The sequence below is a fragment of the Trichomycterus rosablanca genome, chromosome 5 (genome assembly GCF_030014385.1).
Source record: "Trichomycterus rosablanca isolate fTriRos1 chromosome 5, fTriRos1.hap1, whole genome shotgun sequence".
NCBI lineage: Eukaryota > Metazoa > Chordata > Actinopteri > Siluriformes > Trichomycteridae > Trichomycterus > Trichomycterus rosablanca.
Window position 1 is genome coordinate 44,250,729 of NC_085992.1, and position 27,696 is coordinate 44,278,424.

General features: G+C 42.1%; 1 protein-coding gene across 1 annotated transcript; it reads left to right on the forward strand.

Moving 5' to 3' along the window:
* Positions 1–1,195: 1,195 nt before the first annotated feature.
* opn3 (opsin 3) lies at positions 1,196–25,222 on the forward strand. Its single transcript, XM_062995263.1, has 4 exons — positions 1,196–1,514; positions 5,299–5,618; positions 18,240–18,491; positions 24,953–25,222. Exons 1-4 carry the CDS (start codon positions 1,196–1,198, stop codon positions 25,220–25,222), a joined length of 1,161 nt encoding a protein of 386 aa, XP_062851333.1.
* The last annotated feature ends 2,474 nt before the right edge of the window (positions 25,223–27,696 follow it).

Consider the following 27,696-nt stretch of genomic DNA (forward strand, 5'->3'; position numbering starts at 1 on the left):
GCCAAGATGACCCGTTCAATGGGTAAATTAAAGCTTAAATAATTAACATCTTAAGTCATCTGTCAGTTTGCCCTCACAAATAACTTTGAACATGGAGAGAGACCAGCTTTACCATTAATCATAAAATGAAGTAAAGCTCTCACCCTAACAATTTAATTCAGTCTTCATCAGATAGCATTTTATTTTAGGTGCAGCAGATCCAGAATAAAGATTGGCATCGGGGCTGATGTGCAATGAATAAAGAAGTACAATCAAACAATTGGGGAGATACAAGTGCAATCACAATTCACAATTTAAAAATGACATTACTTACTTGTTTACCTTTGTAAATGCTTGATGTTTAAATTTGGTCTGGGTGGCCCTAATTCTTAAGTTGCTAATTTATCCTGATTACTACGATGACTGAACGGCATTTCCCATAATGACACGATGGAGTTGCTCCGAACTGATAATGATGGTAGGTGATGGTAGTCATGTTGACGAGATCGCGACACCAGGTTACGTGTGACGCGAGCACGTAAGTGCGAGCCCTCCCAGAACCCATTCAGATTGTATTGCAGCGCCTGCAGTTCGAAAAAAAAGTGCCTTAACATGAGAGTCTATGAGAGCAATCAGACTGAAATCGCCCCAAAAGGGGCAGTACTGTACGGAACACAACTCGACGCTGATTGGACTACGATATTCAAAGGCAAGACTGACTGTCCAGAACAGTCACAGCTGTGATAGAAACATTTCTTCCCTTTCGCCCTTTGGTGGTGCGTCGCCCGATCGCCCTAAGGAACGAGCCCCTGGTATGGGGGGCATATCTAAATATTGGGGGAAGTGTCCACCCAATACATATCGTGATTACAGTCTTGTTAGAACCCCAGAACTTAATGGGTTTAATAATATACCTTATATAGAGTGATAAAACAGACAATCAATGAATTAATAAATATTTTGTATTGATCAGGGGTGACGTGATCTGGTATTGCTGGTGAGAGCGCGCACATCAGCACGCGCGCTTGTTCTCTCTCACACTTACACACACTCACACACACACTCACACTCACACACACAGAGAGAGAGAGAGAGAGAGAGAGAGAGAGAGAGACCCGTATTTGTCTGTTGGGTGCACAGCTGGAGTTTAGAAGAGCGCCAGATCTGAAGCTGTGCAGCAGTGCATCAGTATGGCGGAATGCGCATCCCTTACGCGATGATTGCTGTGAACCAGACCGGGACCCGGACGCACACCGACACTCTTCCATTCGCGGTCGGGACTTACAAACTTCTCGCTTTTACTATCGGGACTATCGGTGCTCTGGGGTTCTGTAACAACGTGGCTGTTATTGTACTTTATTATAAGTTTAGGAAACTGCGCACCCCCACCAACCTGCTGCTGCTTAACATCAGTGTGAGTGACCTGCTGGTGTCGGTGATCGGGATCAACTTCACCTTCATCTCGTGTTTGGAGCGCGGGTGGGTGTGGAACAGCTCCACGTGTGTGTGGGACGGATTCAGCAACAGCCTCTTCGGTCAGTTTTTCTCTCATTAAATAATCAAACATGTATTATGTAGGATTTGTTAAACATAGTGAAAGAATTAGGGCAGTACTATAGTGGAGAAGGTGCTGTGTGGTAAAAGTCTGGAGCCTCTACCACCCGTGGTTCCTGCCATTCTAAACCATTCCTGTCAGATCAGCCACTGATGGGAATTTTCCAAAACATACCTGTGAGTGAACTGGCTGCTCTATATTGTCCCTAGGTTTAATTAGGTGTAATTAGGATTACAGTATGACTGAATAATCAACAGTAAACTAACATGTTTTAATTTAAGACACTAGACTCACTTTATGCCTGATTAGGATAAAATTTAATTAAAGATTATTTAATGAACGAATAATTGATGAATTTTACTCAGTGGTGAAGTAGTAGTAGCTTTATGTATCATTTTGACCCAATATACACTAATCAGCCATAACATTAAAACCACGTCCTTGTTTTTACACTCACTGTCCATTTTATCAGCTCCACTTAAAATATAGAAGCACTTTGTAGTTCTACAATTACTGACTGTAGTCCATCTGTTTCTCTACGTACTTTTTTAACCTGATTTCACCCTGTTCTTCAATGGTCAGGACCACCACAGAGCAGGTATTATTTAGGTGGTGGATGATTCTCAGCACTGCAGTGACACTGACATGGTGGTAGTGTGTTAGTGTGTGTTGTGCTGGTATGAGTGGATTAGACACAGCAGCACTGCTGGAGTTTTTAAATACCGTGTCAACTCACTGTCCACTAGTGATGGGAATTTCGGCTCTTTTTAGAGAGCCGGTTCTTTTGGCTCGGCTCTCTAAAAAGAGATTTAAAATGTATTACCTCTTTCGGCTCCAAAGTGGCTCCTTAGATTTTTTTGTTGCTTAAATTAATTTATTACCAAATTTCATGTAAAATGAATTACTAATGTAAAAAACATTGTATCAAATGTTTATTGTTTAAATGGCTTTTTTTATATACCCAACATGGAACAGTGCTACAACAATAAATTATAAAAAACAAAGACCCATCTCAATTAGTCAAAAAGGTCTGATTGTGTATATTATTTGTAAATTTGCATCTAGAGTGGGGCGGCAGGGTGGCTAAGTGGGTAGCACTGTCGCCTCACAGCAAGAAGGTCCTGGGTTCGATCCCCAGGTGAAGTGGAGTTTGCATGTTCTTCCCGTGTCTGCGTGGGTTTCCTCCAGGTGCTCCGGTTCCCTCCCACAGTCCAAAGACATGCAAATGAGGTGAATTGGAGATACTAAATTGTCCATGACTGTGTTCAATATAACCTTGTGAAATGATGAATCTTGTGTAATGAGTAACTACCGTTCATGTCATGAATGTAACCAAAGTGTAAAACGTGACGTTAAAATCCTAATAAACAAAACAAAATAAACAAGCATCTAGAGTGAAACAAAACAACATCAACGAAGCATCACTCAACTAAATATTAAAAATATTAAATGTGCAAAACAAAAAGAAAAAGCAGCATCCAGGTGACAGTATTTGTAAGTATTTAGTGAAGATTGGCATTCAGAAAAACCAAGCAGCTCATCTTTGATGGCTTGATCCTGTTTCTCCTTTCTGTTATGATCTGCCCTGTTAAAAAAGATTCTCTCTGAGGGGACAGATACACAGTCTATGTGCCATCACATGTATAAGGTGTGGGTAGACTGAACACTTGGTCTCCCAGTGAACACTTGGTTCAGTGGGTCTGAACTTCTCTGTAAAAGGGGCTTCTCGTGTCCAAACTTTACTATGTCTCCTCTCACTCATGTTCCTCACCTTTCCAGCGTGTAATGTCTGGCTGTGTAAAGCGCTGAGTTCTCTCTCTCCCTCCTGTTCATGTGCACGCTGTGTGTGTGTGTGTGTGTGTGTGACCCCTCCCCTCCTGCTCAGTGTAAACACACAAACGCCACCACGTATCTTGACCAATCACGTGCGGCTTTGACAGAAAAAAACCTCGGAAAAAAACGAATCGGCTCCCAGTCAGGAGCCGGATCCCGTCGTTCACTCTAAAGAGCCGGATGGTTCGCGACCCACCCATTACTACTGCCCACTCTATTAGACACTCCTACCAAGTTGGTCCACCTTGTAGATGTAAAGTCGGAGACGGAGGACTCTGTAGTGGTCCTGTGGGGGTCCTGACCATTGAAGAACAGCATGATAGGGGGCTAACAAAGTATGTAGAGAAATATATGGACTACAGTCAGTAATTGTAGAACTACAAAGTGCTTCTATATGGTAAGTGGAGCTGATAAAATGGACAGTGAGTGTAGAAACAAGGAGGTGATTTTAATGTTACGGCTGATCAGTGTATGTGTCAAAGTCCACAACAAATATATAAAATAAATAAGCGTTTTATGTAGAAGTATTTCATGGCAAAGAAGTGTGTTCCAATCATTCAGTTACAGAAAATGGACAGTTGCAAAAATTATTAAAATCCCAAAATCTGCGGTGGTGCAGAGGGATATTCCGCTAGCACACCAGCATCAAGTTTCTGAACTCCTCGGTTCAAAACTCGGTGTTGCCACCGGTCGGCTGGGCACCATCTGGCGGGCATAATTGGCAGTGCCTGCAGCAGATACTAATTGGCCACCATATCTGCAGGGACTATGTGTGGGTGGGTGGCTTTTCATACGCTGTGTAAGGACCCTGATTGGCGGAAGAGACACCTGTGCAGAATGCATGGGCGAGAAGAGGAGGGCTGTGCACATGTCGGAAGAGGCATGTACAGTGACGTGCTCTCCTTGGATGCAATCTGGCATCTCTCAGCAGCGGAAGATAAAATTGAGTGCACTAAATCGGGAGGAAAATGGGGAGAAAATGCGTAAAAAAATTCAAAATCTAATTTAATACCACAATGTAAATTCTGACCTCAAGTGTACTTGACATGTTTCTTGTATAGTTCTAAATAATCAGTTTGCACAGAGTTGGTTTGGTTATTGTGAAGATTAAGCAGCAATTTAAACCAGAACATCAATTACAAGCCAGGCCTTCTTGTCCAACATCATCATCTGACCTCACAAATGCTCTTTTGATTAAGATGGGCACAATTACCTACAAATACACTTAAAAGTCGTGTAGAAAGCCCTTCCAAAGTGTGCAGGCAATGCAAAATTCATTTCACTGTTCATATGGGATATTCAGTAAGCTTATGGTTGGTGTTTACATACTTTTGGTATATGGTGTATGAATGATTGCTTAAAGTTTTTCTTAAACCAGTCACTGTCTAAATAATTGGGTCAGTGTGTTATAGGTATGCAGAGGAAAAGGTCAGGCCTTTGCACTTAGTTGGCACTTGAGTTCTCCCAGCATAGGCACTTTGAAACATGGCACTAATGGATCCTGGTAGACATTTATTAATTTTACTGTTCCCCAGACGTAAGTACTTTTTCTTGAGAAAAATATTTTCAGAAGATGGGGGCACAGCTGGTAGAGTGGGTGCTGCACAGTAACATGGGTCTTAGGAACCTGCATCAATCCTTACCTCTGATCACTGTATGTTAGGAGTTTAGCAGGTCATGCTTAGTTTTGGTTACCTTGAAATACTCAAATTCCCTCCCTGTTAGCTGTTTGCAACAAACAAACTAATAAATAAATGACACGGACCATATGATTCACTGACCCAAGTTGTGAGCTAGTTGTGAGTTAGTTGTGAGTTCTCCCAGCATTGGCACTATGAAACATGGCACTAATGGATCCTGGTAGACATTTAAGAATTATACTGTTTCTTAGTCCTTTTTTGCTGACAAATCTTTTTTCTTGTCATTTTCAGGTATTGTGTCCATTATGACCCTATGTGCCCTGGCGTATGAACGCTACATTCGGGTGGTACATGCCAAAGTTGTTGATTTCCCTTGGGCTTGGAGGGCCATCACTCACATTTGGCTCTATGCTCTTGCTTGGACTGGTGCTCCGCTGCTAGGATGGAACAGATACACCCTCGAGATCCACCAACTGGGCTGCTCATTGGATTGGGCTTCTAGAGACCCCAATGATGCTGCTTTTATCCTTTTGTTTCTCTTGTTCTGCTTCTTTGTTCCTGTGGGGATCATGGTCTACTGCTATGGGAACATTTTGTACACTGTACACATGGTAAGTACATCTTAGGTAGCATTATTATTTTTTTCTTTTATCATCCTCATTTTCACAATTTTTGCATATTTGTTATTTGTTTTAGATCATCATACAAAATGTAATATAGGAATAAAAATAAATAAAGGTTATGCAACATCTGTATTATCTATGTGAAAAAGTGACTAGTTGTACCACTATGTAGAGAGACTGGAGGATTTTGAACACCTCTAAGGTCCTTCTGCAGCACCTCAACATACCCTGACTGGGCTATTCCAAACCTTAATTTTGTCATACACTGTACTCATACAAATAATTTACAACACAGCAGAACTGTTCTACGTCTACATGTCATTCACTATTTCACTTACTCCATTTCCCCAGACAGTGAAATTAGCATTACGAGGGCTGACATTTATTTTCGGTGTATAATTCCATCTGTCAGATTAGAGTTAGCTTTATTTAGTCTTAACGGCTTATAGAGAAGTCATGTATGTGATGGAGCCAGGTGGTCCTGATGCTGAGAGTAAATGGTGAAAAGGATATCCAGATGCTATTTATAAAGAAATATTTACAATTTACTATAACAGTTTTTCCCACTTTTTCTCCTAACCTGGTCGTACCATGTTACTCAATCGTGTTTCACCTCTGCTGGTCCAAATGTCTACTCCTGACTGAGGAGAGCCATAACTAACACACACCCTGTGTGCCCTACTGTGGGCAGTAGCCAATGATTGTCCATACAAGTGCTTGGTCGGCTGATAGCAGAGCTGAGTGGGCTAGCATGCACCACTCAACAGCCAAAATTACCATTTTAACATATTTTTTTTGCTATTTTATTTATGCATTTTCGCTTGTTATCTCCCAATTTAGCTTAGCCAATTAGTCTTTTGCTGCTTGAGACCCCGATCCTGTCTAAGGAGGACATGTTTGCCTGAAACACGCTTACTGTTGCATACTTATTCACCCATACTTTGGCAGATTCACGCTCAAGGTCAGTCTCACGCAGGGAGAGTCACACGCTGATTTTCGCATTATTGAACTTCTGTTCAAGCGCCTCAGGCTACATTTTATGCAGTGTGGAAGACCCCACCCCCGTTTAAGTCCAGTCTTTTCCCACCCTGCAGACTAGTTGCCAATTTTGCCTTCTGCAGGCAACTGGCATTTGTGCCTGCTAGGGGGTGCCCAGCTGACCAATAGCATAGCTGAGTTTCAAAATCTGAGAGTTCAAAATCCTAGGGAAATATCCCGCTGCAGTTGCAGTGTTCAACCCAAAAACACTGGAGAGGGTGTCCACCCATTACAGAGCTTTGCCCTTTACAGTACATAACAAATTATACACAGTCATTCAGTAAAGAAGAGATTAATTTAATTTATTGTAATATTTAATTTACTCAAAGAAAAGAATTGATTGTCAAGTTTGTGGAGATGAAAAAATATTTCTAGAAGATTTAGCAGATCTGCTAGAGTGGGTGCTGCACAGTAACATGGGTCTTTAGCAGGTCATGTTTTGTTTTGGTTACCTTAGAATACTCCAATTTCCTCCCTGTTAGCTGTTTGCAACAAACAAACTAATAAATAAATGACATATGACATATAAAGGACCATATGATTCACTGACGCAAGCTACTTTTTACCCAGAAGAGATGCAGGAGACATGCCAAAGTACACAAACAGAAACTGTTCCTAGCTCCCAGGACCCTTAAGCTGTGCTTCACCAATATTTCAGCTTTTTTTTAAATAAAAAAACAACGACACTATGGTTTTAATACAGCATCATTTGTGATGCATCCCTGTACTCTGCATCAGAATTCACGGGGGAATGAAAAAGCTTTTTACTGTTTGACTTTGATCTTTTCTTCACAGTAATACCCTTGCCGCCTGCTGCTGACCTACTTCTCACTATACAACCGTGCTAGTCTCAGTGGTGGGTGTTTGACTCTGACACAGCTCATATGCTGCCATCTTCTTAGAACATCTGTGACATGAATAAATGAATATTTAGGTTTCACTTCCTACACAGATTAAAGACTGGCATAATGGTTTCCCCTACATATTTTCTGAATTAGGATCTGATGTTTTAATAGTTCACACATTTCCAGTTCAGTTTACTGCCTCTTTGGTGCCTCCAATCTTATAAAAAGGTCCAGTTCCACTGGATTTTACAGCAAATGGATTTCCATTTAGCAGGAATGTAATTAGATGGGCACAACATAGCTGGATATTAGTGAAGTTAGTGCACTGATCATGTTAGATGGGCATCAGTGGTGTTGGAGCACTGAATATGTTATATGAGCATTAGTAGAGTTGAAGCACCAATCATCTTAGATTGGCATTAGTGAGGTTAGAGCACTGATTATGTTAGATAGGCATAAGTGGAATTGGAGCACTAATCATGTTAGATGGATGTTAGTAGGGTTCGGGCACTAATTATGTTGGATGGGCATTAATGAGGTTAGAGCACTGGTTATGTTAGATGGACATTAGTAGGGTTGGAGCACGAATCATGTTAGATGGACATTAGTTGGGTTGGAGTGGTGTTGGAGCACTGATTATGTTAGATGGACATTAGTGAGGTTGAAGCACTGATGATGTTAGATGGACATTAGTGAGGTTGGAGCACTGATGATGTTAGATGGACATTAGTGAGGTTGGAGCACTGATGATGTTAGATGGACATTAGTGAGGTTGGAGCACTGATGATGTTAGATGGGCATTAGTAAGGTTGAAGCACTGATCATGTTAGATGGACATTAGTGGGATAAGAGCACTGATCATGTTAGACAGGCATTAGTAGGGTTGGAGCACGAATCATGTTAGATGGGCATTAGTTGGGTTGGAGTGGTGTTGGAGCACTGATTATGTTAGATGGACATTAGTGAGGTTGAAGCACTGATGATGTTAGATGGACATTAGTGAGGTTGAAGCACTGATTATGTTAGATGGACATTAGTGAGGTTGAAGCACTCATGATGTTAGATGGACATTAGTGAGGTTGGAGCACTGATCATGTTAGATGGACATTAGTGAGGTTGGAGCACTGATCATGTTAGATGGACATTAGTGAGGTTGAAGCACTCATGATGTTAGATGGGCATTAGTGAGGTTGAAGCACTGATGATGTTAGATGGACATTAGTGAGGTTGAAGCACTGATGATGTTAGATGGGCATTAGTGAGGTTGAAGCACTGATGATGTTAGATGGACATTAGTGAGGTTGAAGCACTGATCATGTTAGATGGGCATTAGTGAGGTTTAAGCACTGATGATGTTAGATGGGCATTAGTGAGGTTGGAGCACTGATGATGTTAGATGGGCATTAGTGAGGTTGAAGCACTGATGATGTTAGATGGACATTAGTGAGGTTGGAGCACTGATCATGTTAGATGGGCATTAGTGAGGTTGAAGCACTGATGATGTTAGATGGACATTAGTGAGGTTGAAGCACTGATGATGTTAGATGGACATTAGTGGGGTTGGAGCACTGATCATGTTAGATGGACATTAATTGGGTTAGAGCACTGATCATGTTAGATGGACATTAGTGAGGTTGGAGCACTGATCATGTTAGATGGACATTAGTGAGGTTGGAGCACTGATGATGTTAGATGGACATTAGTGAGGTTGGAGCACTGATGATGTTAGATGGACATTAGTGAGGTTGGAGCACTGATGATGTTAGATGGACATTAGTGAGGTTGGAGCACTGATGATGTTAGATGGACATTAGTGAGGTTGGAGCACTGATGATGTTAGATGGGCATTAGTAAGGTTGAAGCACTGATCATGTTAGATGGACATTAGTGGGGTTAGAGCACTGATCGTGTTAGATGTGCATTAGTGAGGTTAGAGCACTGATCATGTTAGATAGACATTAATTGGGTTAGAGCACTGATCATGTTAGATGTGCATTAGTGGGGTTAGAGCACTGATCATGTTAGATGTGCATTAGTGGGGTTAGAGCACTGATCATGTTAGATGTGCATTAGTGGGGTTAGAGCACTGATCATGTTAGATGTGCATTAGTGGGGTTAGAGCACTGATCATGTTAGATGTGCATTAGTAGGGTTGGAGCACTGATCATGTTAGATGTGCATTAGTGGGGTTAGAGCACTGATCATGTTAGATGTGCATTAGTGGGGTTGGAGCACTGATGATGTTAGATGGGCATTAGTAGGGTTGGAGCACTGATCATGTTAGATGGACATTAGTGGGGTTGGAGCACTGATCATGTTAGATGTGCATTAGTGGGGTTAGAGCACTGATCATGTTAGATGTGCATTAGTGGGGTTAGAGCACTGATCATGTTAGATGTGCATTAGTGGGGTTAGAGCACTGATCATGTTAGATGTGCATTAGTGGGGTTAGAGCACTGATCATGTTAGATGGGCATTAGTGGGGTTAGAGTACTGATCATGTTAGATGTGCATTAGTGGGGTTAGAGCACTGATCATGTTAGATGTGCATTAGTGGGGTTAGAGCACTGATCATGTTAGATGTGCATTAGTGGGGTTAGAGCACTGATCATTTTAGATAGACATTAATTGGGTTGGAGCACTGATCATGTTAGTTGGGCATTAGTGAGGTTAGAGCACTGATCATGTTAGATGGACATTAGTGAGGTTGGAGCACTGATCATGTTAGATTAGCATTAGAGGGGTTGGAGCACTGATCATGTTAGTTGGGCATTAGTGAGGTTACAGCACTGATCATGTTAGATTAGCATTAGTGGGGTTGGAGCACTGATCATGTTAGTTGGGCATTAATTGGGTTAGAGTACTGATCATGTTAGATGGACATTAGTGGGGTTGGAGCACTGATCATGTTAGTTGGGCATTAATTGGGTTAGAGTACTGATCATGTTAGATGGACATTAGTGAGGTTACAGCACTGATCATGTTAGATTAGCATTAGTGGGGTTGGAGCACTGATCATGTTAGTTGGGCATTAATTGGGTTAGAGTACTGATCATGTTAGATGGACATTAGTGGGGTTGGAGCACTGATCATGTTAGTTGGGCATTAATTGGGTTAGAGTACTGATCATGTTAGATGGACATTAGTGGGGTTGGAGCACTGATCATGTTAGATGGACATTAGTGGGGTTGGAGCACTGATCATGTTAGATGGACATTAGTGGGGTTGGAGCACTGATCATGTTAGATGGACATTAGTGAGGTTACAGCACTGATCATGTTAGATTAGCATTAGTAGGGTTAGAGTACTGATCATGTTAGATTAGCATTAGTAGGGTTAGAGTACTGATCATGTTAGATTAGCATTAGTAGGGTTAGAGTACTGATCATGTTAGATTAGCATTAGTAGGGTTAGAGTACTGATCATGTTAGATTAGCATTAGTAGGGTTAGAGTACTGATCATGTTAGATGGGCATTAGTAGGGTTAGAGTACTGATCATGTTAGATGGACATTAGTGAGGTTACAGCACTGATCATGTTAGATTAGCATTAGTAGGGTTAGAGTACTGATCATGTTAGATGGGCATTAGTAGGGTTGGAGCACTGATCATGTTAGATGGGCATTAGTGAGGTTGGAGCACTGATCATGTTAGATGGGCATTAGTGAGGTTACAGCACTGATCATGTTAGATTAGCATTAGTAGGGTTAGAGCACTGATCATGTTAGATGGGCATTAGTAGGGTTGGAGCACTGATCATGTTAGATGGGCATTAGTGAGGTTGGAGCACTGATCATGTTAGATGGGCATTAGTGAGGTTACAGCACTGATCATGTTAGATGGGCATTAGTAGGGTTGGAGCACTGATCATGTTAGATGGGCATTAGTGGGGTTGGAGCACTGATCATGTTAGATGGGCATTAGTGGGGTTAGAGCACTGATCATGTTAGATGGGCATTAGTAGGGTTAGAGTACTGATCATGTTAGATTAGCATTAGTGAGGTTACAGCACTGATCATGTTAGATTAGCATTAGTAGGGTTAGAGTACTGATCATGTTAGATGGGCATTAGTAGGGTTGGAGCACTGATCATGTTAGATGGGCATTAGTGAGGTTGGAGCACTGATCATGTTAGATGGGCATTAGTGAGGTTACAGCACTGATCATGTTAGATTAGCATTAGTAGGGTTAGAGCACTGATCATGTTAGATGGGCATTAGTAGGGTTGGAGCACTGATCATGTTAGATGGGCATTAGTGAGGTTGGAGCACTGATCATGTTAGATGGGCATTAGTGAGGTTACAGCACTGATCATGTTAGATGGGCATTAGTAGGGTTGGAGCACTGATCATGTTAGATGGGCATTAGTGGGGTTGGAGCACTGATCATGTTAGATGGGCATTAGTGGGGTTGGAGCACTGATCATGTTAGATGGGCATTAGTGGGGTTAGAGCACTGATCATGTTAGATGGGCATTAGTAGGGTTAGAGTACTGATCATGTTAGATTAGCATTAGTGAGGTTACAGCACTGATCATGTTAGATGGGCATTAGTGAGGTTGGAGCACTGATCATGTTAGATGGACATTAGTGAGGTTACAGCACTGATCATGTTAGATTAGCATTAGTGAGGTTAGAGCACTGATCATGTTAGATGGGCATTAGTAGGGTTGGAGCACTGATCATGTTAGATGGGCATTAGTGGGGTTGGAGCACTGATCATGTTAGATGGGCATTAGTGGGGTTAGAGCACTGATCATGTTAGATGGGCATTAGTAGGGTTAGAGTACTGATCATGTTAGATGGACATTAGTAGGGTTGGAGCACTGATCATGTTAGATGGGCATTAGTGGGGTTAGAGCACTGATCATGTTAGATAGACATTAATTGGGTTAGAGCACTGATCATGTTAGATGTGCATTAGTGGGGTTAGAGCACTGATCATGTTAGATGTGCATTAGTGGGGTTAGAGCACTGATCATGTTAGATGTGCATTAGTGGGGTTAGAGCACTGATCATGTTAGATGTGCATTAGTGGGGTTAGAGCACTGATCATGTTAGATGTGCATTAGTAGGGTTGGAGCACTGATCATGTTAGATGTGCATTAGTGGGGTTAGAGCACTGATCATGTTAGATGTGCATTAGTGGGGTTGGAGCACTGATGATGTTAGATGGGCATTAGTAGGGTTGGAGCACTGATCATGTTAGATGGACATTAGTAGGGTTGGAGCACTGATCATGTTAGATGTGCATTAGTGGGGTTAGAGCACTGATCATGTTAGATGTGCATTAGTGGGGTTAGAGCACTGATCATGTTAGATGTGCATTAGTGGGGTTAGAGCACTGATCATGTTAGATGTGCATTAGTGGGGTTAGAGCACTGATCATGTTAGATGGGCATTAGTGGGGTTAGAGTACTGATCATGTTAGATGTGCATTAGTGGGGTTAGAGCACTGATCATGTTAGATGTGCATTAGTGGGGTTAGAGCACTGATCATGTTAGATGTGCATTAGTGGGGTTAGAGCACTGATCATTTTAGATAGACATTAATTGGGTTGGAGCACTGATCATGTTAGTTGGGCATTAGTGAGGTTAGAGCACTGATCATGTTAGATGGACATTAGTGAGGTTGGAGCACTGATCATGTTAGATTAGCATTAGTGGGGTTGGAGCACTGATCATGTTAGTTGGGCATTAGTGAGGTTACAGCACTGATCATGTTAGATTAGCATTAGTGGGGTTGGAGCACTGATCATGTTAGTTGGGCATTAATTGGGTTAGAGTACTGATCATGTTAGATGGACATTAGTGGGGTTGGAGCACTGATCATGTTAGTTGGGCATTAATTGGGTTAGAGTACTGATCATGTTAGATGGACATTAGTGAGGTTACAGCACTGATCATGTTAGATTAGCATTAGTGGGGTTGGAGCACTGATCATGTTAGTTGGGCATTAATTGGGTTAGAGTACTGATCATGTTAGATGGACATTAGTGGGGTTGGAGCACTGATCATGTTAGTTGGGCATTAATTGGGTTAGAGTACTGATCATGTTAGATGGACATTAGTGGGGTTGGAGCACTGATCATGTTAGATGGACATTAGTGGGGTTGGAGCACTGATCATGTTAGATGGACATTAGTGGGGTTGGAGCACTGATCATGTTAGATGGACATTAGTGAGGTTACAGCACTGATCATGTTAGATTAGCATTAGTAGGGTTAGAGTACTGATCATGTTAGATTAGCATTAGTAGGGTTAGAGTACTGATCATGTTAGATTAGCATTAGTAGGGTTAGAGTACTGATCATGTTAGATTAGCATTAGTAGGGTTAGAGTACTGATCATGTTAGATTAGCATTAGTAGGGTTAGAGTACTGATCATGTTAGATGGGCATTAGTAGGGTTAGAGTACTGATCATGTTAGATGGACATTAGTGAGGTTACAGCACTGATCATGTTAGATTAGCATTAGTAGGGTTAGAGTACTGATCATGTTAGATGGGCATTAGTAGGGTTGGAGCACTGATCATGTTAGATGGGCATTAGTGAGGTTGGAGCACTGATCATGTTAGATGGGCATTAGTGAGGTTACAGCACTGATCATGTTAGATTAGCATTAGTAGGGTTAGAGCACTGATCATGTTAGATGGGCATTAGTAGGGTTGGAGCACTGATCATGTTAGATGGGCATTAGTGAGGTTGGAGCACTGATCATGTTAGATGGGCATTAGTGAGGTTACAGCACTGATCATGTTAGATGGGCATTAGTAGGGTTGGAGCACTGATCATGTTAGATGGGCATTAGTGGGGTTGGAGCACTGATCATGTTAGATGGGCATTAGTGGGGTTAGAGCACTGATCATGTTAGATGGGCATTAGTAGGGTTAGAGTACTGATCATGTTAGATTAGCATTAGTGAGGTTACAGCACTGATCATGTTAGATTAGCATTAGTAGGGTTAGAGTACTGATCATGTTAGATGGGCATTAGTAGGGTTGGAGCACTGATCATGTTAGATGGGCATTAGTGAGGTTGGAGCACTGATCATGTTAGATGGGCATTAGTGAGGTTACAGCACTGATCATGTTAGATTAGCATTAGTAGGGTTAGAGCACTGATCATGTTAGATGGGCATTAGTAGGGTTGGAGCACTGATCATGTTAGATGGGCATTAGTGAGGTTGGAGCACTGATCATGTTAGATGGGCATTAGTAGGGTTGGAGCACTGATCATGTTAGATGGGCATTAGTAGGGTTGGAGCACTGATCATGTTAGATGGGCATTAGTGAGGTTACAGCACTGATCATGTTAGATGGGCATTAGTAGGGTTGGAGCACTGATCATGTTAGATGGGCATTAGTGGGGTTGGAGCACTGATCATGTTAGATGGGCATTAGTGGGGTTGGAGCACTGATCATGTTAGATGGGCATTAGTGGGGTTAGAGCACTGATCATGTTAGATGGGCATTAGTAGGGTTAGAGTACTGATCATGTTAGATTAGCATTAGTGAGGTTACAGCACTGATCATGTTAGATGGGCATTAGTGAGGTTGGAGCACTGATCATGTTAGATGGACATTAGTGAGGTTACAGCACTGATCATGTTAGATTAGCATTAGTGAGGTTAGAGCACTGATCATGTTAGATGGGCATTAGTAGGGTTGGAGCACTGATCATGTTAGATGGGCATTAGTGGGGTTAGAGCACTGATCATGTTAGATGGGCATTAGTGGGGTTGGAGCACTGATCATGTTAGATTAGCATTAGTGGGGTTAGAGCACTGATCATGTTAGATGGGCATTAGTAGGGTTGGAGCACTGATCATGTTAGATGGGCATTAGTGGGGTTGGAGCACTGATCATGTTAGATTAGCATTAGTGGGGTTAGAGCACTGATCATGTTAGATGGGCATTAGTAGGGTTGGAGCACTGATCATGTTAGATGGGCATTAGTGGGGTTGGAGCACTGATCATGTTAGATGGGCATTAGTGGGGTTAGAGCACTGATCATGTTAGATGGGCATTAGTAGGGTTAGAGTACTGATCATGTTAGATGGACATTAGTAGGGTTGGAGCACTGATCATGTTAGATGGGCATTAGTGGGGTTAGAGCACTGATCATGTTAGATGTGCATTAGTGGGGTTAGAGCACTGATCATGTTAGATGGGCATTAGTGAGGTTACAGCACTGATCATGTTAGATGGGCATTAGTGGGGTTAGAGCACTGATCATGTTAGATGGACATTAGTAGGGTTGGAGCACTGATCATGTTAGATGGGCATTAGTGGGGTTAGAGCACTGATCATGTTAGATGTGCATTAGTAGGGTTGGAGCACTGATCATGTTAGATGGGCATTAGTGAGGTTACAGCACTGATCATGTTAGATGGGCATTAGTGGGGTTAGAGCACTGATCATGTTAGATGGGCATTAGTGGTATTGGAGCACTGATCATGTTAGATGTGCATTAGTGGGGTTAGAGCACTGATCATGTTAGATGTGCATTAGTGTGGTCAGAGTGGTGTTTGAGCACTAATTATGTTAGATGGGCGTTAGTGGGGTTGGAGCACTGATCATGTTATATGGGCATCAGAAGGGTTAGAGCACTGATCATGTTAGATGGGCATTAATAAGGTTAGAGCACTGATCATGTTATATGGGCATCAGAAGGGTTAGAGCACTGATCATGTTAGATGGGCATTAGTGGGGTTGGGGCACTGATTGTGTCAGAAGGGCAGTAGTAGTGTTGGAGCACTAACAAATCATGTTACTTTTTAAAAGACCAGAAGATCAGATTTAAAAGACCGGAACATTCTTTGTATTAATGATACACCACAGACAATATAACCTTAAAGCAGCCAAATTTGAAATGCACCACTGTTCACTGCAATAAGAAATTAAAGGGGTAATAAAAAGTACTTGACTGCTCTACTTTGATCTTTTCTTCAGAGTAATACCACATGCCGCCTACCTAATTCTTGCTGAATCACTGTCAGTGGAGGATATTTAGCTCTGCCACAGCTCAGTTTTTACTCTTACTTCTGTGGTGGAACTTTTCCTGTCAGAAAGCAAACTCAGACACAAGAGATTCTTTTTAGCTGGATTGAAGTTTAATAAAAGCACAATTGTGGATTCTTACATACAGCATAGAAGCATACAGAACAACTAAGTAATTTTACATAGGTCCTTTAAACCCTATCGCCAACCCCTCCTCCTCGGAGTCAGGCACAAGAGAATCATCAGGAAGATCATTTTTACATACACATGTGTTATTAAAAAATAAGAAGATACATCTTGGTGCCATAGCGCCATAGAGTCTGCTATGTTCCAAATAATTCTGGTCTTGTTATGTGATAACCTGTCTTCCTTAGATATCTTTTGTTTTTACATCCTTGTTATGTTTATGTTTGCACGTTCTATCTGGTTGTTCTGTTCTCTTCTGTGACCTTATAAACAGTGCTCTTATAAACCTTACTGGATATTTGAAAACCATCTTACACTTTAAATATGTGAAATACTTTTATATGATTTTATAAGAAGCCCCTTACTCAATCTTCTATCACACTTCCTATATAATAATTAATAGTTTGCTTATTGTTGATTTATCAGATCCTAGTTGCATTCAGTATGTTGCTAATTAGCCTTATTGTTATTATTGCCTGCAACTTACCAGCATTACATGAACATGTGTATGTGGAAAATACAAACAAAGCAAACGTAGCTTCAAAGGTACACTTTTGGTGGCTAAGTTTTAATTCTTTTTAATTCAATTTCTTTGCACTTACACCGATCAGGCATAACATTAAAGCCACCTCCTTGTTTCTACATGCACTGTCCATTTAGCTGTCCACTTACCATACAGAGGCACTTTGTAGTTCTACAATTACTGACTGTAGTCCATCTGTTTCTCTGCATGCTTTGTTAGCCCCCTTTCATGCTATTCTTTAATGGTCAGGACCACCACAGAGTAGGTATTATTTGGGTGGTGGGTTGTTCTCAGTACTGCAGTGACACTGACATGGTGGAGGTGTGTTAGTGTGTGTTGTGCTGGTATGAGTGGATCAGACACAGCAGTGCTGATGAAGTTTTTAAACACCTCACTGTCACTGCTGGACTGAGAATAGTCCACCAACCAAAAATATCCAGCCAACAGCGCCCCGTAGGCAGTGTCCTGTGACCACAGATGAAGATCTAGAAGATGACCAACTCAAACAGTGGCAATAGATGAGCGATCGTCTCTGACTTTACATCTACAAGGTGGACCAACTAGGTAGGAGTGTGTAATAGAGTGGACAGTGAGTGGACACGGTATTTAAAAACTCCAGCAGCGCTGCTGTGTCTGATCCACTCACACCAGCACAACACACACTAACACACCACCACCATGTCAGTGTCACTGCAGTGCTGAGAATCATCCACCACCTAAATAATACCTGCTTTGTGGTGGTCCTGTGGGGGTCCTGACCATTGAAGAACAGGGTGAAAGCAGGCTAAAAAGGTATGTAGAGAAACAGATTGACTACAGTCAGTAATTGTAGAACTACAACGTGCTTCTATATGGTAAGTGGAGCTGATAAAATGGACAGTGAGTGTAGAAACAAGGAGGTGGTTTTAATGTTATGGCTTCAGTAAATGGTCCTTGACTGTTAAGAACTGATATTTTACTTAGTGTACTGTATTTGTATCTTTTAACATTGTACCTTACCTTTGTTTGTTTCTTCAGCTGCGGTCCATAGAAGATCTGCAGACAGTGCAAATCATTAAAGTCCTGCGCTATGAAAAGAAGGTGGCAGCCATGTTCCTGCTGATGATTTTCTGTTACCTAATGTGCTGGACGCCCTATGCAGTGGTCTCCATGCTGGTGGCTTTCGGCAAGCAGACTCTGGTCTCTCCAACTGTTGCCATAATCCCATCATTCTTTGCCAAATCCAGTACAGCCTACAACCCCGTTATATATGGCTTCATGAGCAGAAAGGTGAATGACTTGAAAGTTTGTAACATACTTAAATTGTACTTGTGTACATGGCTGGATTACTGACCGGGCCAGTGGGGCCAGCGCCCAGGGGCCCTTGAGGTCAGGGGGCCCCGGGGGGGCCCTGGCCCAAAACATTTTGCGATGCCTATCAACATTTATGATACAATATATTTTTATTTCCGAGGGCCCTCCATTTTAAGGATCCTCTGACTATTAGGTACTTTGACCCCAGGGCCTCTTGGGGGCCCTAGCCATGCTTTTGGGCCCTAGCCATGCTTTTGGGGGCCCTAGCCATGCTTTTGGGCCCCTTATGAAAATGGATGAGGCGTTGTGGCACTGCTCTGACTTCGACTTCTGGCTATTAGGGGACCTAGGAAAGAGGGGGGCATATTTTTAGAGGGCCCTGGTTATGAGAGCCCCTACCAGGGGGCCCTAGAGAAGAGCAGGGCATACCATTAGAGGGCCCTTGATCACGAGGGCCCCTGCTATGGGGCCCTTGACTTCCATAGAAGTCGTTTACCATGGCTCCTTGACTTTCTAGGGACCTACAAATTGCCAGGCAAGCTACCATATTTCATAACAGACGTTTTGTTGCAAATATGTGATTCAGGCCCTTACTTAATGTTTCTGAATTTGTATTGTTTCAAAATTATTATGTTAAATTTCTCTTAAGCGCAGAGACACAAATTAATTTAGCAATTTTGCAATTATTTAAATTTAAGACAAGCAATTTCAAGCAGTTTGAATGCATACACACACTTAACTGAGCTATTTGATGTTCTTTTCATGCCTGACAATATGTCCAACAGTGAGCTCACTTTAAAGGCTAACTCACTCGCTGCAGCATATCCTTCAGATCTGAACATGAGCCTGGCAGATGAATTGATACAATACAAATCATTCATAACAGAAAAAGAAAAATGTCCTAGTAAAATGCTCAAAACCATGATAAATTTGAATTTACAGTCAACCTTTCCAAATGTCTACATAGCACTTAGACTTTTTTTGACTGTGCCTATCACAAATTGTGAAGGGGAGCGTTCATTCTCCAAACTGGCTCGTATTAAGAATGAACTCAGGATTAGGATGCGCCAAAACCGCCTGAACTCACTGTCACTTCTGGCCATTGAATCAGATTTGGTCAGACAGCTTAATTTTGATGAATTAGTGGATGACTTTGCAAGAAAGAAGAGTAGAAAGAAACTTATACAAAATAGATTGCTCAGGGGCCCAGACTATCCTTAATCCGTCCTTGCTTGTGTACCAGATATACTGTAGATAAGCAGTTATGTTGTAAATGCATTTATTAAGTGTCCAATCTTATCCACAAGAGGCTGGTGTACCTCCAGCTTTTACCAACCAGGCTGGAGCTTCACCTCATACAAGGGATCAGTGCTTTGAAGACCAAGACCAAGTCACTTAGACAGGAACCAGTGTCAGTTGTTTGTAGTTGGATAAAACAAAATTGTGCTACACTGCCCTCTTGTGGATAGGCCTAGACCTCCGCTATGGCCTATTCTACTGAATTTCTGTCATTAATTAACTGCTTTGATTTTCAACAATATGTAACTTTTCCTACTCATAAACATGGTCACATCCTGGACCTTATCTGTTCCACTACTAATAATATCAGTAATCTTCAAGGACACAACATTGGTGTTTCGGATCATTTGTTTATAACTTCGAGTCTCTCACTGCCTGCCCTCGCTCATTCATCTAAGACTGTAATCACCTATCGGGACCTCTCCTCTGTTAACCCATTGTCCTTCTCTGCTACCCTACTATCCTCGAACTTTGTCTCTGTCACGTCTCAGCACTCTGTTAATCAGGCTGTGAATATATATAATCAGGCTCTCACAAATACTTTTGAGGTCCTTGCTCCTGTTAAAACTAGGGTTGTCCCCTCCTCTCACTCCTCTCCCTGGTATACTCCTGAGCTTCGAACCTTAAAAACCCAGGGCCGACGGCTTGAACGTCTGTTTAAAAAAACGTCTCTGCAGGTTCATGCCTTGGCGCTCGCGGACCACTTGGCCAGTTATAAAGCAGCTTTAAATGCTGCTCGATCTAGCTACCTTACTTCTGAGTTCAAAAAAGCTGGCAATAACTCGTCTAGACTTTTTTCTATTGTTAATAAGATTCTGTGTCCCCCATCTAACTCTGTCACTGCGTCGTCGGATCTCTGTAACTCTTTTCTCACTTTCTTTCAAGATAAAGTGTCGGGCATATATAGTGAACTTTCCACTTCGGAATCTATCTCCACTATATCTGGTTCTTACATTTCTCTATCCTCTTGCTCATTTCCGTGCTTCTCCACTGTTGACGCTGGTACCATTGAGAGAATTATATCTACATCGAAATCTGCCACCTCTTTCCTTGACCCTGCTCCTACTGCCCTTCTCAAACTCTGCTGTGCTACTTTATCTGTTCCCATCTCCCACATTGTCAATCTTTCACTTAGCTCTGGATTGGTTCCTGATGGCTTGAAACTTGCTGCTGTCACCCCTGTCATTAAGAAACCCGGTTTAGACCAGTCCATTCTCAGCAATTTTAGACCCATTTCCAACCTTCCATTCCTCGCTAAAATTCTAGAAAGAGTTGTAGCCTCCCAGCTGCTCGACTACCTTGATGCTAATAATTTATCTGAAATCTTTCAGTCAGGGTTCCGTTCTAAACATAGTACTGAAACTGCCCTAATTCGTGTTATAAATGATCTTCTTCTTGCCTCTGACAACGGTCTTGTCTCTATTCTCCTCCTACTTGATCTCTCATCAGCATTCGACACAATTAATCATAACATTCTCTTGGCACGCCTGTCTGAGATTGGTCTCATGGACACGGCTCTCTCCTGGTTTAAATCATATCTCACTGGCAGGTGTCAATTTGTTCGCATTGGTCACCACTCATCTGCTACCGTTCCGGTTCCACAAGGTGTTCCTCAAGGATCGGTCCTTGGACCCCTCCTCTTCACCATCTACATGCTCCCTCTTGGCCCCCTTGTACGCCAGTTTGGTCTGAGCTTTCATTGCTATGCTGACGATACTCAACTATATATTAGCTTCAAACCCTCTGACCCTGTGCCTCCCCCCTCGCTTACCAGTTGCATACAAAAGTTACATTCCTGGCTTCATAATAATTACTTAATGCTTAATGCTCTGAAAACTGAGTTTCTTTTTATTGGTCCGAAATCTGCTGTCTCTACTCTCTCTGATGTGACTTTTAATATTGGTTCCACTGCCATCTGTCCCTCAAATTGTGCTCGTAATCTTGGTGTCCTTTTCGATTCTCACCTTTCCTTTGACTCCCACTTAGCATCGGTCTCCAAATCTGCCTATTTTCACTTGCGCAATATCTCTCGCCTTCGTCCTTTGCTTTCACAAGACTCTGCTGAGACTCTGGTCCATGCTCTAGTCACCTCCCGGCTTGACTACTGCAATTCAATTTTATATGGGCTTCCTGCCAAAACCCTCCGCCCTCTCCAACGTATCCAAACTACTGCTGCTCGGATCCTTACATTTTCCCAAAAATATGACCATATTACACCTGTACTGGCTAAGCTGCACTGGTTACCTATCTCTTTGAGAATTAAATATAAATTACTTATACTTACATTTAAAGCGCTACATGGCCTGGCCCCGGTATATTTAGCTGACTTACTAACGTATCACTCTTCCTGTCGCAGTCTTAGGTCCTCTGACTCTGACTTATTGGCTGTACCCAGGTTCAAGCGGGCTTCTATGGGTGGCCGTTCATTCACCTGTGCTGCCCCTCGCCTCTGGAATTCCCTTCCTCTGGCTCTCCGCTCTGCGTCTTCCCTCACTATTTTCAAATCTTTGCTTAAAACACTTCTCTTTACTGAGCATTTTTCATAGTTTTTGTATTGTAAAAGTATTGTATTGTATTGTATTGTAAAATGTTGTAAAGCGTCCTTGAGCATTGAGAAAGGCGCTATATAAGTTTAACTTATTATTATTATTATTATTATTATTATTATCTGAAACAAACTAAGTAGTGAGTGGTACCTTGTAACTCGACGTCCCCCAAACTCGAAATATTTGAAACTCGACGCACCTCGGGAAGAAATTTGTACCCTTAAATTCGACGTGCCCGTAAATTTAATGTGTTCAGCCATCTAAAAATTGTTTATTTCACTTCAAATTAACAATGAACAGCCGCTTTGTTCAGCGCTCAGCTTGTAAGTATGAGTTGTGTTTAGCTGTACTTTCCTTACTGTTTCACTTATAAACTTGTGTTATAGCGGGGGGTTCTGAGAAATTGTGAGAATCAGCTTTTCCGGGTCTAAAACGCTTGTTGTAAAAAAATAAACTGCAAGTTTTACTGTATTTTTCTATTAATTTTAACTGTATTTAATTGTGTTTTAGTGTTTTGATATTATACTTGTGTTATGTTCAGTGTATAAGTGTCAAAAACAGCCCCATTATTTTACATTTCTTTTAGCCTAAAATATACACCTATCAGCCATAACATTAAAACCACCTCCTTGTTTCTACACTCACTCTCCATTTCATCAGCTCCACTTACCATATAGAAGCACTTTAAAGTTCTACAATTACTGACTGTAGTCCATCTGTTTCTCTACATACTTTTTTAGCCTGCTTTCACCCTGTTCCTCAATTGTCAGGACCCCCACAGGAGCACAGAGCAGGTATTATTTGGGTGGTGCATCATTCTCAGCATTGCAGTGACACATGGTGGTGGTGTGCTGGTGTGAGTGGATCAGACACAGCAGCGCTGCTGGAGTTTTTAAATACCGTGTCCCCTCACTGTCCACTCTATTAGACACTCCTACCTGGTTGGTCCACCTTGTAGATGTAAAGTCAGAGATGATCAGTCATCTATTGCTGCTCTTCATCAGTGGTCACAGGATGCTGCCCATGGGGCACTGTTGGCTGGTCGGTTTTGGTTGGTGGACTATTCTCAGTCCAGCAGTGACAGTGAGGTGTTTAAAAACTCCATCAGCATTGCTGTGTCTTATCCACTCAAACCAGCACAACACACACTAACACACCACCACCATGTCAGTGTCACTGCAGTGCTGAGAATCATCCACCACCCATGTAATACCTATACCTACCTCTCTAGTGGTCCTGACCATTACCAGTCTACAGTCAGTAATTGTAGAACTACAAAGTGCTTCTATATGGTAAGTGGAGCTAATAAAATGGACAGTGAGTGTAGAAACAAGGAGGTGGTTTTTATGTTATGGCTGATCAGTGTATGTAGTTCCATGGGACAATGGAACGCATTAACAGGTTTCCCAAACATCCTTATTATACAGCACCATAGCATCACCACTAAGCAGATAAAATGATGTTTGGATAAAATGATACAGAGCCATAACAACATCCTTCAACCTTCAACATCCTTGTCACTACAGCTTGTTTAAAATTTGAAGTGGAAAGTTTAGGAAACCAGAAGTAATCGCCCCTGGCAGGTGTGACCCACAGGATTTCATAACATGTTTTCATAACAAAGTTATGATGAGGAAAGCAGAAGAAAGCCATCAGTCACTAGGAAAAATATTTTAAGACAACCTAAAAGCAGCAAGGAACAACCGTTACACAGACGACAAAGAATCAATGATGTTCTACAGCACTACAGCAACTTTATTCCCAAACCCCACAGCAAAATATAAAATTCTGAGCATTGTGATGACGAGCTGCTTTTCTGAAACTAGGGCATTATACACCATCAGTAGGAAGGTTTCAACAGGATAATGTCAAAATCATTTCAGACTGGTTCTTTAAAAAATAAACTAAAGGTGCTTGCATGGCCAAGCCAATATTCTGATTTTATTATTTACTATCACAGATGTCTGAAAGCAGCAATTGCCAGCAACAGCTTCTCAACATGCCAAAATACTTTTTTTTCTATTTTATTTATGCATTCTCCCAATTTAGCATAGTCAATTTGTCATCCCCTGCTGGAGGATCCCTGATTGCAGTCGAGGTGGGTATATTGCTGCTCATGCCTCTGGCGACACGCGCGCAGCCCTTTTGCGAAACTGTTTTTCACCTATGCATTCTGCACAGGCGCCTCTCTATCAGTCAGGGTCCTTACACAGCTTTGAAGACCCCACCCACATAGTCCGGTCATCCCGCCATAGCAGAACCGTGTCTGCTGCAGGCACTGCCAGTTATGCCCGCTCGATGGCGCCCAGCTGGCCGGTGGCAACGCCGAGTTTTGAACCGAGGAGTTCAGAATCTCAGCGCTGGTGTGCTAGCAGAATATCATGCTATGTATGTACATATGACATAGTGGATATATGCAGGACATACCGAATGACCACTTGATGTGTTTTTACTGAATGTAATAACGGCTTAAATAAATAAAGCATTATTGAAACTTTAAACTTATCAATGACAAAGCAGTAATGATCTGTTAGTTCTATTGTAAGTGTTAAAATTGAACTTTTTTCTGACTGCATGTGTATTTTTGGCTAGTTCCGGCGCTGCCTGCTGCAACTGGTGTGCTCCCGTCTTGCCCGCCTGAAACGCAGCATCAAAGAACGCCCGCTGACCTGCACCAGCCAACCTATACGCCCCATTGTGATGTCACAGAGCCGTGATGACCGGCCTAAGAAAAGGGTGACCTTCAACTCATCCTCTATCGTTTTTATCATCACCAGTAATGACACTCACACTCTTGAAGTCAACTCTAAATGCCACAGCGATGCATCAGAGGTCAACGTCATTCAAGTACGACCCCTGTGATTCTGGTCAAGAATGCAACTTCCATTGTTCTGAAATACAGTGTATCACAAAAGGGAGTACACCCCTCACATTTCTGCAAATATTTCATTATATCTTTTCATGGGACAACACTATAGAACTAAAACTTGGATATAACTTAGAGTAGTCAGTGTACAACTTGTATAGCAGTGTAGATTTACTGTCTTCTGAAAATAACTCAACACACAGCCATTAATGTCTAAATGGCTGGCAACATAAGTGAGTACACCCCACAGTGAACATGTCCAAATTGTGCCCAAAGTGTCAATATTTTGTGTGACCACCATTATTATCCAGCACTGCCTTAACCCTCCTGGGCATGGAATTCACCAGAGCTGCACAGGTTGCTACTGGAATCCTCTTCCACTCCTCCATGATGACATCACGGAGCTGGTGGATGTTAGACACCTTGAACTCCTCCACCTTCCACTTGAGGATGCGCCACAGGTGCTCAATTGGGTTTAGTCCATCACCTTTACCTTCAGCTTCCTCAGCAAGGCAGTTGTCATCTTGGAGGTTGTGTTTGGGGTCGTTATCCTGTTGGAAAACTGCCATGAGGCCCAGTTTTCGAAGGGAGGGGATCATGCTCTGTTTCAGAATGTCACAGTACATGTTGGAATTCATGTTTCCCTCAATGAACTGCAGCTCCCCTGTGCCAGCAACACTCATGCAGCCCAAGACCACGATGCTACCACCACCATGCTTGACTGTAGGCAAGATACAGTTGTCTTGGTACTTCTCACCAGGGCGCCGCCACACATGCTGGACACCATCTGAGCCAAACAAGTTTATCTTGGTCTCGTCAGACCACAGGGCATTCCAGTAATCCATGTTCTTGGACTGCTTGTCTTCAGCAAACTGTTTGCTGGCTTTCTTGTGCGTCAGCTTCCTTCTGGGATGACGACCATGCAGACCGAGTTGATGCAGTGTGCGGCGTATGGTCTGAGCACTGACAGGCTGACCTCCCATGTCTTCAACCTCTGCAGCAATGCTGGCAGCACTCATGTGTCTATTTTTTAAAGCCAACCTCTGGATATGACGCCGAACACGTGGACTCAACTTCTTTGGTCGACCCTGGCGAAGCCTGTTCTGAGTGGAACCTGTCCTGGAAAACCGCTGTATGACCTTGGCCACCATGCTGTAGCTCAGTTTCAGGGTGTTAGCAATCTTCTTATAGCCCAGGCCATCTTTGTGGAGAGCAACAATTCTATTTCTCACATCCTCAGAGAGTTCTTTGCCATGAGGTGCCATGTTGAATATCCAGTGGCCAGTATGAGAGAATTGTACCCAAAACACCAAATTTAACAGCCCTGCTCCCCATTTACACCTGGGACCTTGACACATGACACCAGGGAGGGACAACGACACATTTGGGCACAATTTGGACATGTTCACTGTGGGGTGTACTCACTTATGTTGCCAGCTATTTAGACATTAATGGCTGTGTGTTGAGTTATTTTCAGAAGACAGTAAATCTACACTGCTATACAAGCTGTACACTGACTACTCTAAGTTATATCCAAGATTCATGTCTATAGTGTTGTCCCATGAAAAGATATAATGAAATATTTGCAGAAATGTGAGGGATGTACTCACTTTTGTGATACACTGTATATAATTCTTTTTTTTTTTTTTCACACTGGTCACATGTATTACATGCCTATAAAACATGATATTTATTTTTTTATATACAGTATGTAAATGTATTTTGTTTATATGTTTTACATTTGTATTATATTTATGTATAATACAAAAGCAAGAAAACATAAATCAGAAAACCGAGAGGATGGACTTATGATAAAACATTCTTGTAATATAAACCCATCAGGCACTTTATTAGGAACCCCTTGCTTATTCATATGTACAATCAGCCAGGTGAAGAAACACCTTGTTGCTTAGAAAGGTCAAAAAGGTACAGCCAGGGGTGATTGGGTGGCACAGCGGTCTAATGATTTAGCCCATTACGGCTAAGCTCTCAAGCTCTTGGCTGAGCTATTATCCTGACTGGGCATACAACAGTGCCTGAGGTACATCAAATAGGTTCCTCATTGCTGCTAAAATGCAGCCTCCACCGCCAGTTCCAGGAGCCTGCATGAGAGATGGGTGATTCACAGACAGCAGTGTGTGACTCTGTATGCCATACGGCTCTGTGTTAGACTCGGTTAGTTGCTAATGAAAAGAAGAAGCTTCTTGATCAGAAGTAGTGGGTCAAGGGTGGTGCAGCATTAACGAATGTTACAACCTGGGATATTAAACTGCCAGACTCTATTAAACTATTGTATAACTATTGCCAAAGACCAACTAAATATTTAAAGCACTTATGGTACCTGAACCACAGAGCTTCCACTTTAACTGTGTATAATTAATAGCCAGTTATCCAAGAATGTACCATTACACACAATCCATGCTGTGATATGTATTGCAAATGATACATTTAGAATAAATAGTCCCAGGTT

Excerpts from the sequence above, each read along its gene's own strand:
- opn3 (XM_062995263.1), top strand. The coding sequence starts at position 1,196 with ATGATTGCTGTGAACCAGACCGGGACCCGGACGCACACCGACACTCTT. Across the intron at positions 1,515-5,298 it reads ATTCAGCAACAGCCTCTTCG|GTATTGTGTCCATTATGACC; the intron begins GTCAGTTTTTCT and ends TGTCATTTTCAG. Across the intron at positions 5,619-18,239 it reads TTTTGTACACTGTACACATG|CTGCGGTCCATAGAAGATCT; the intron begins GTAAGTACATCT and ends TTGTTTCTTCAG.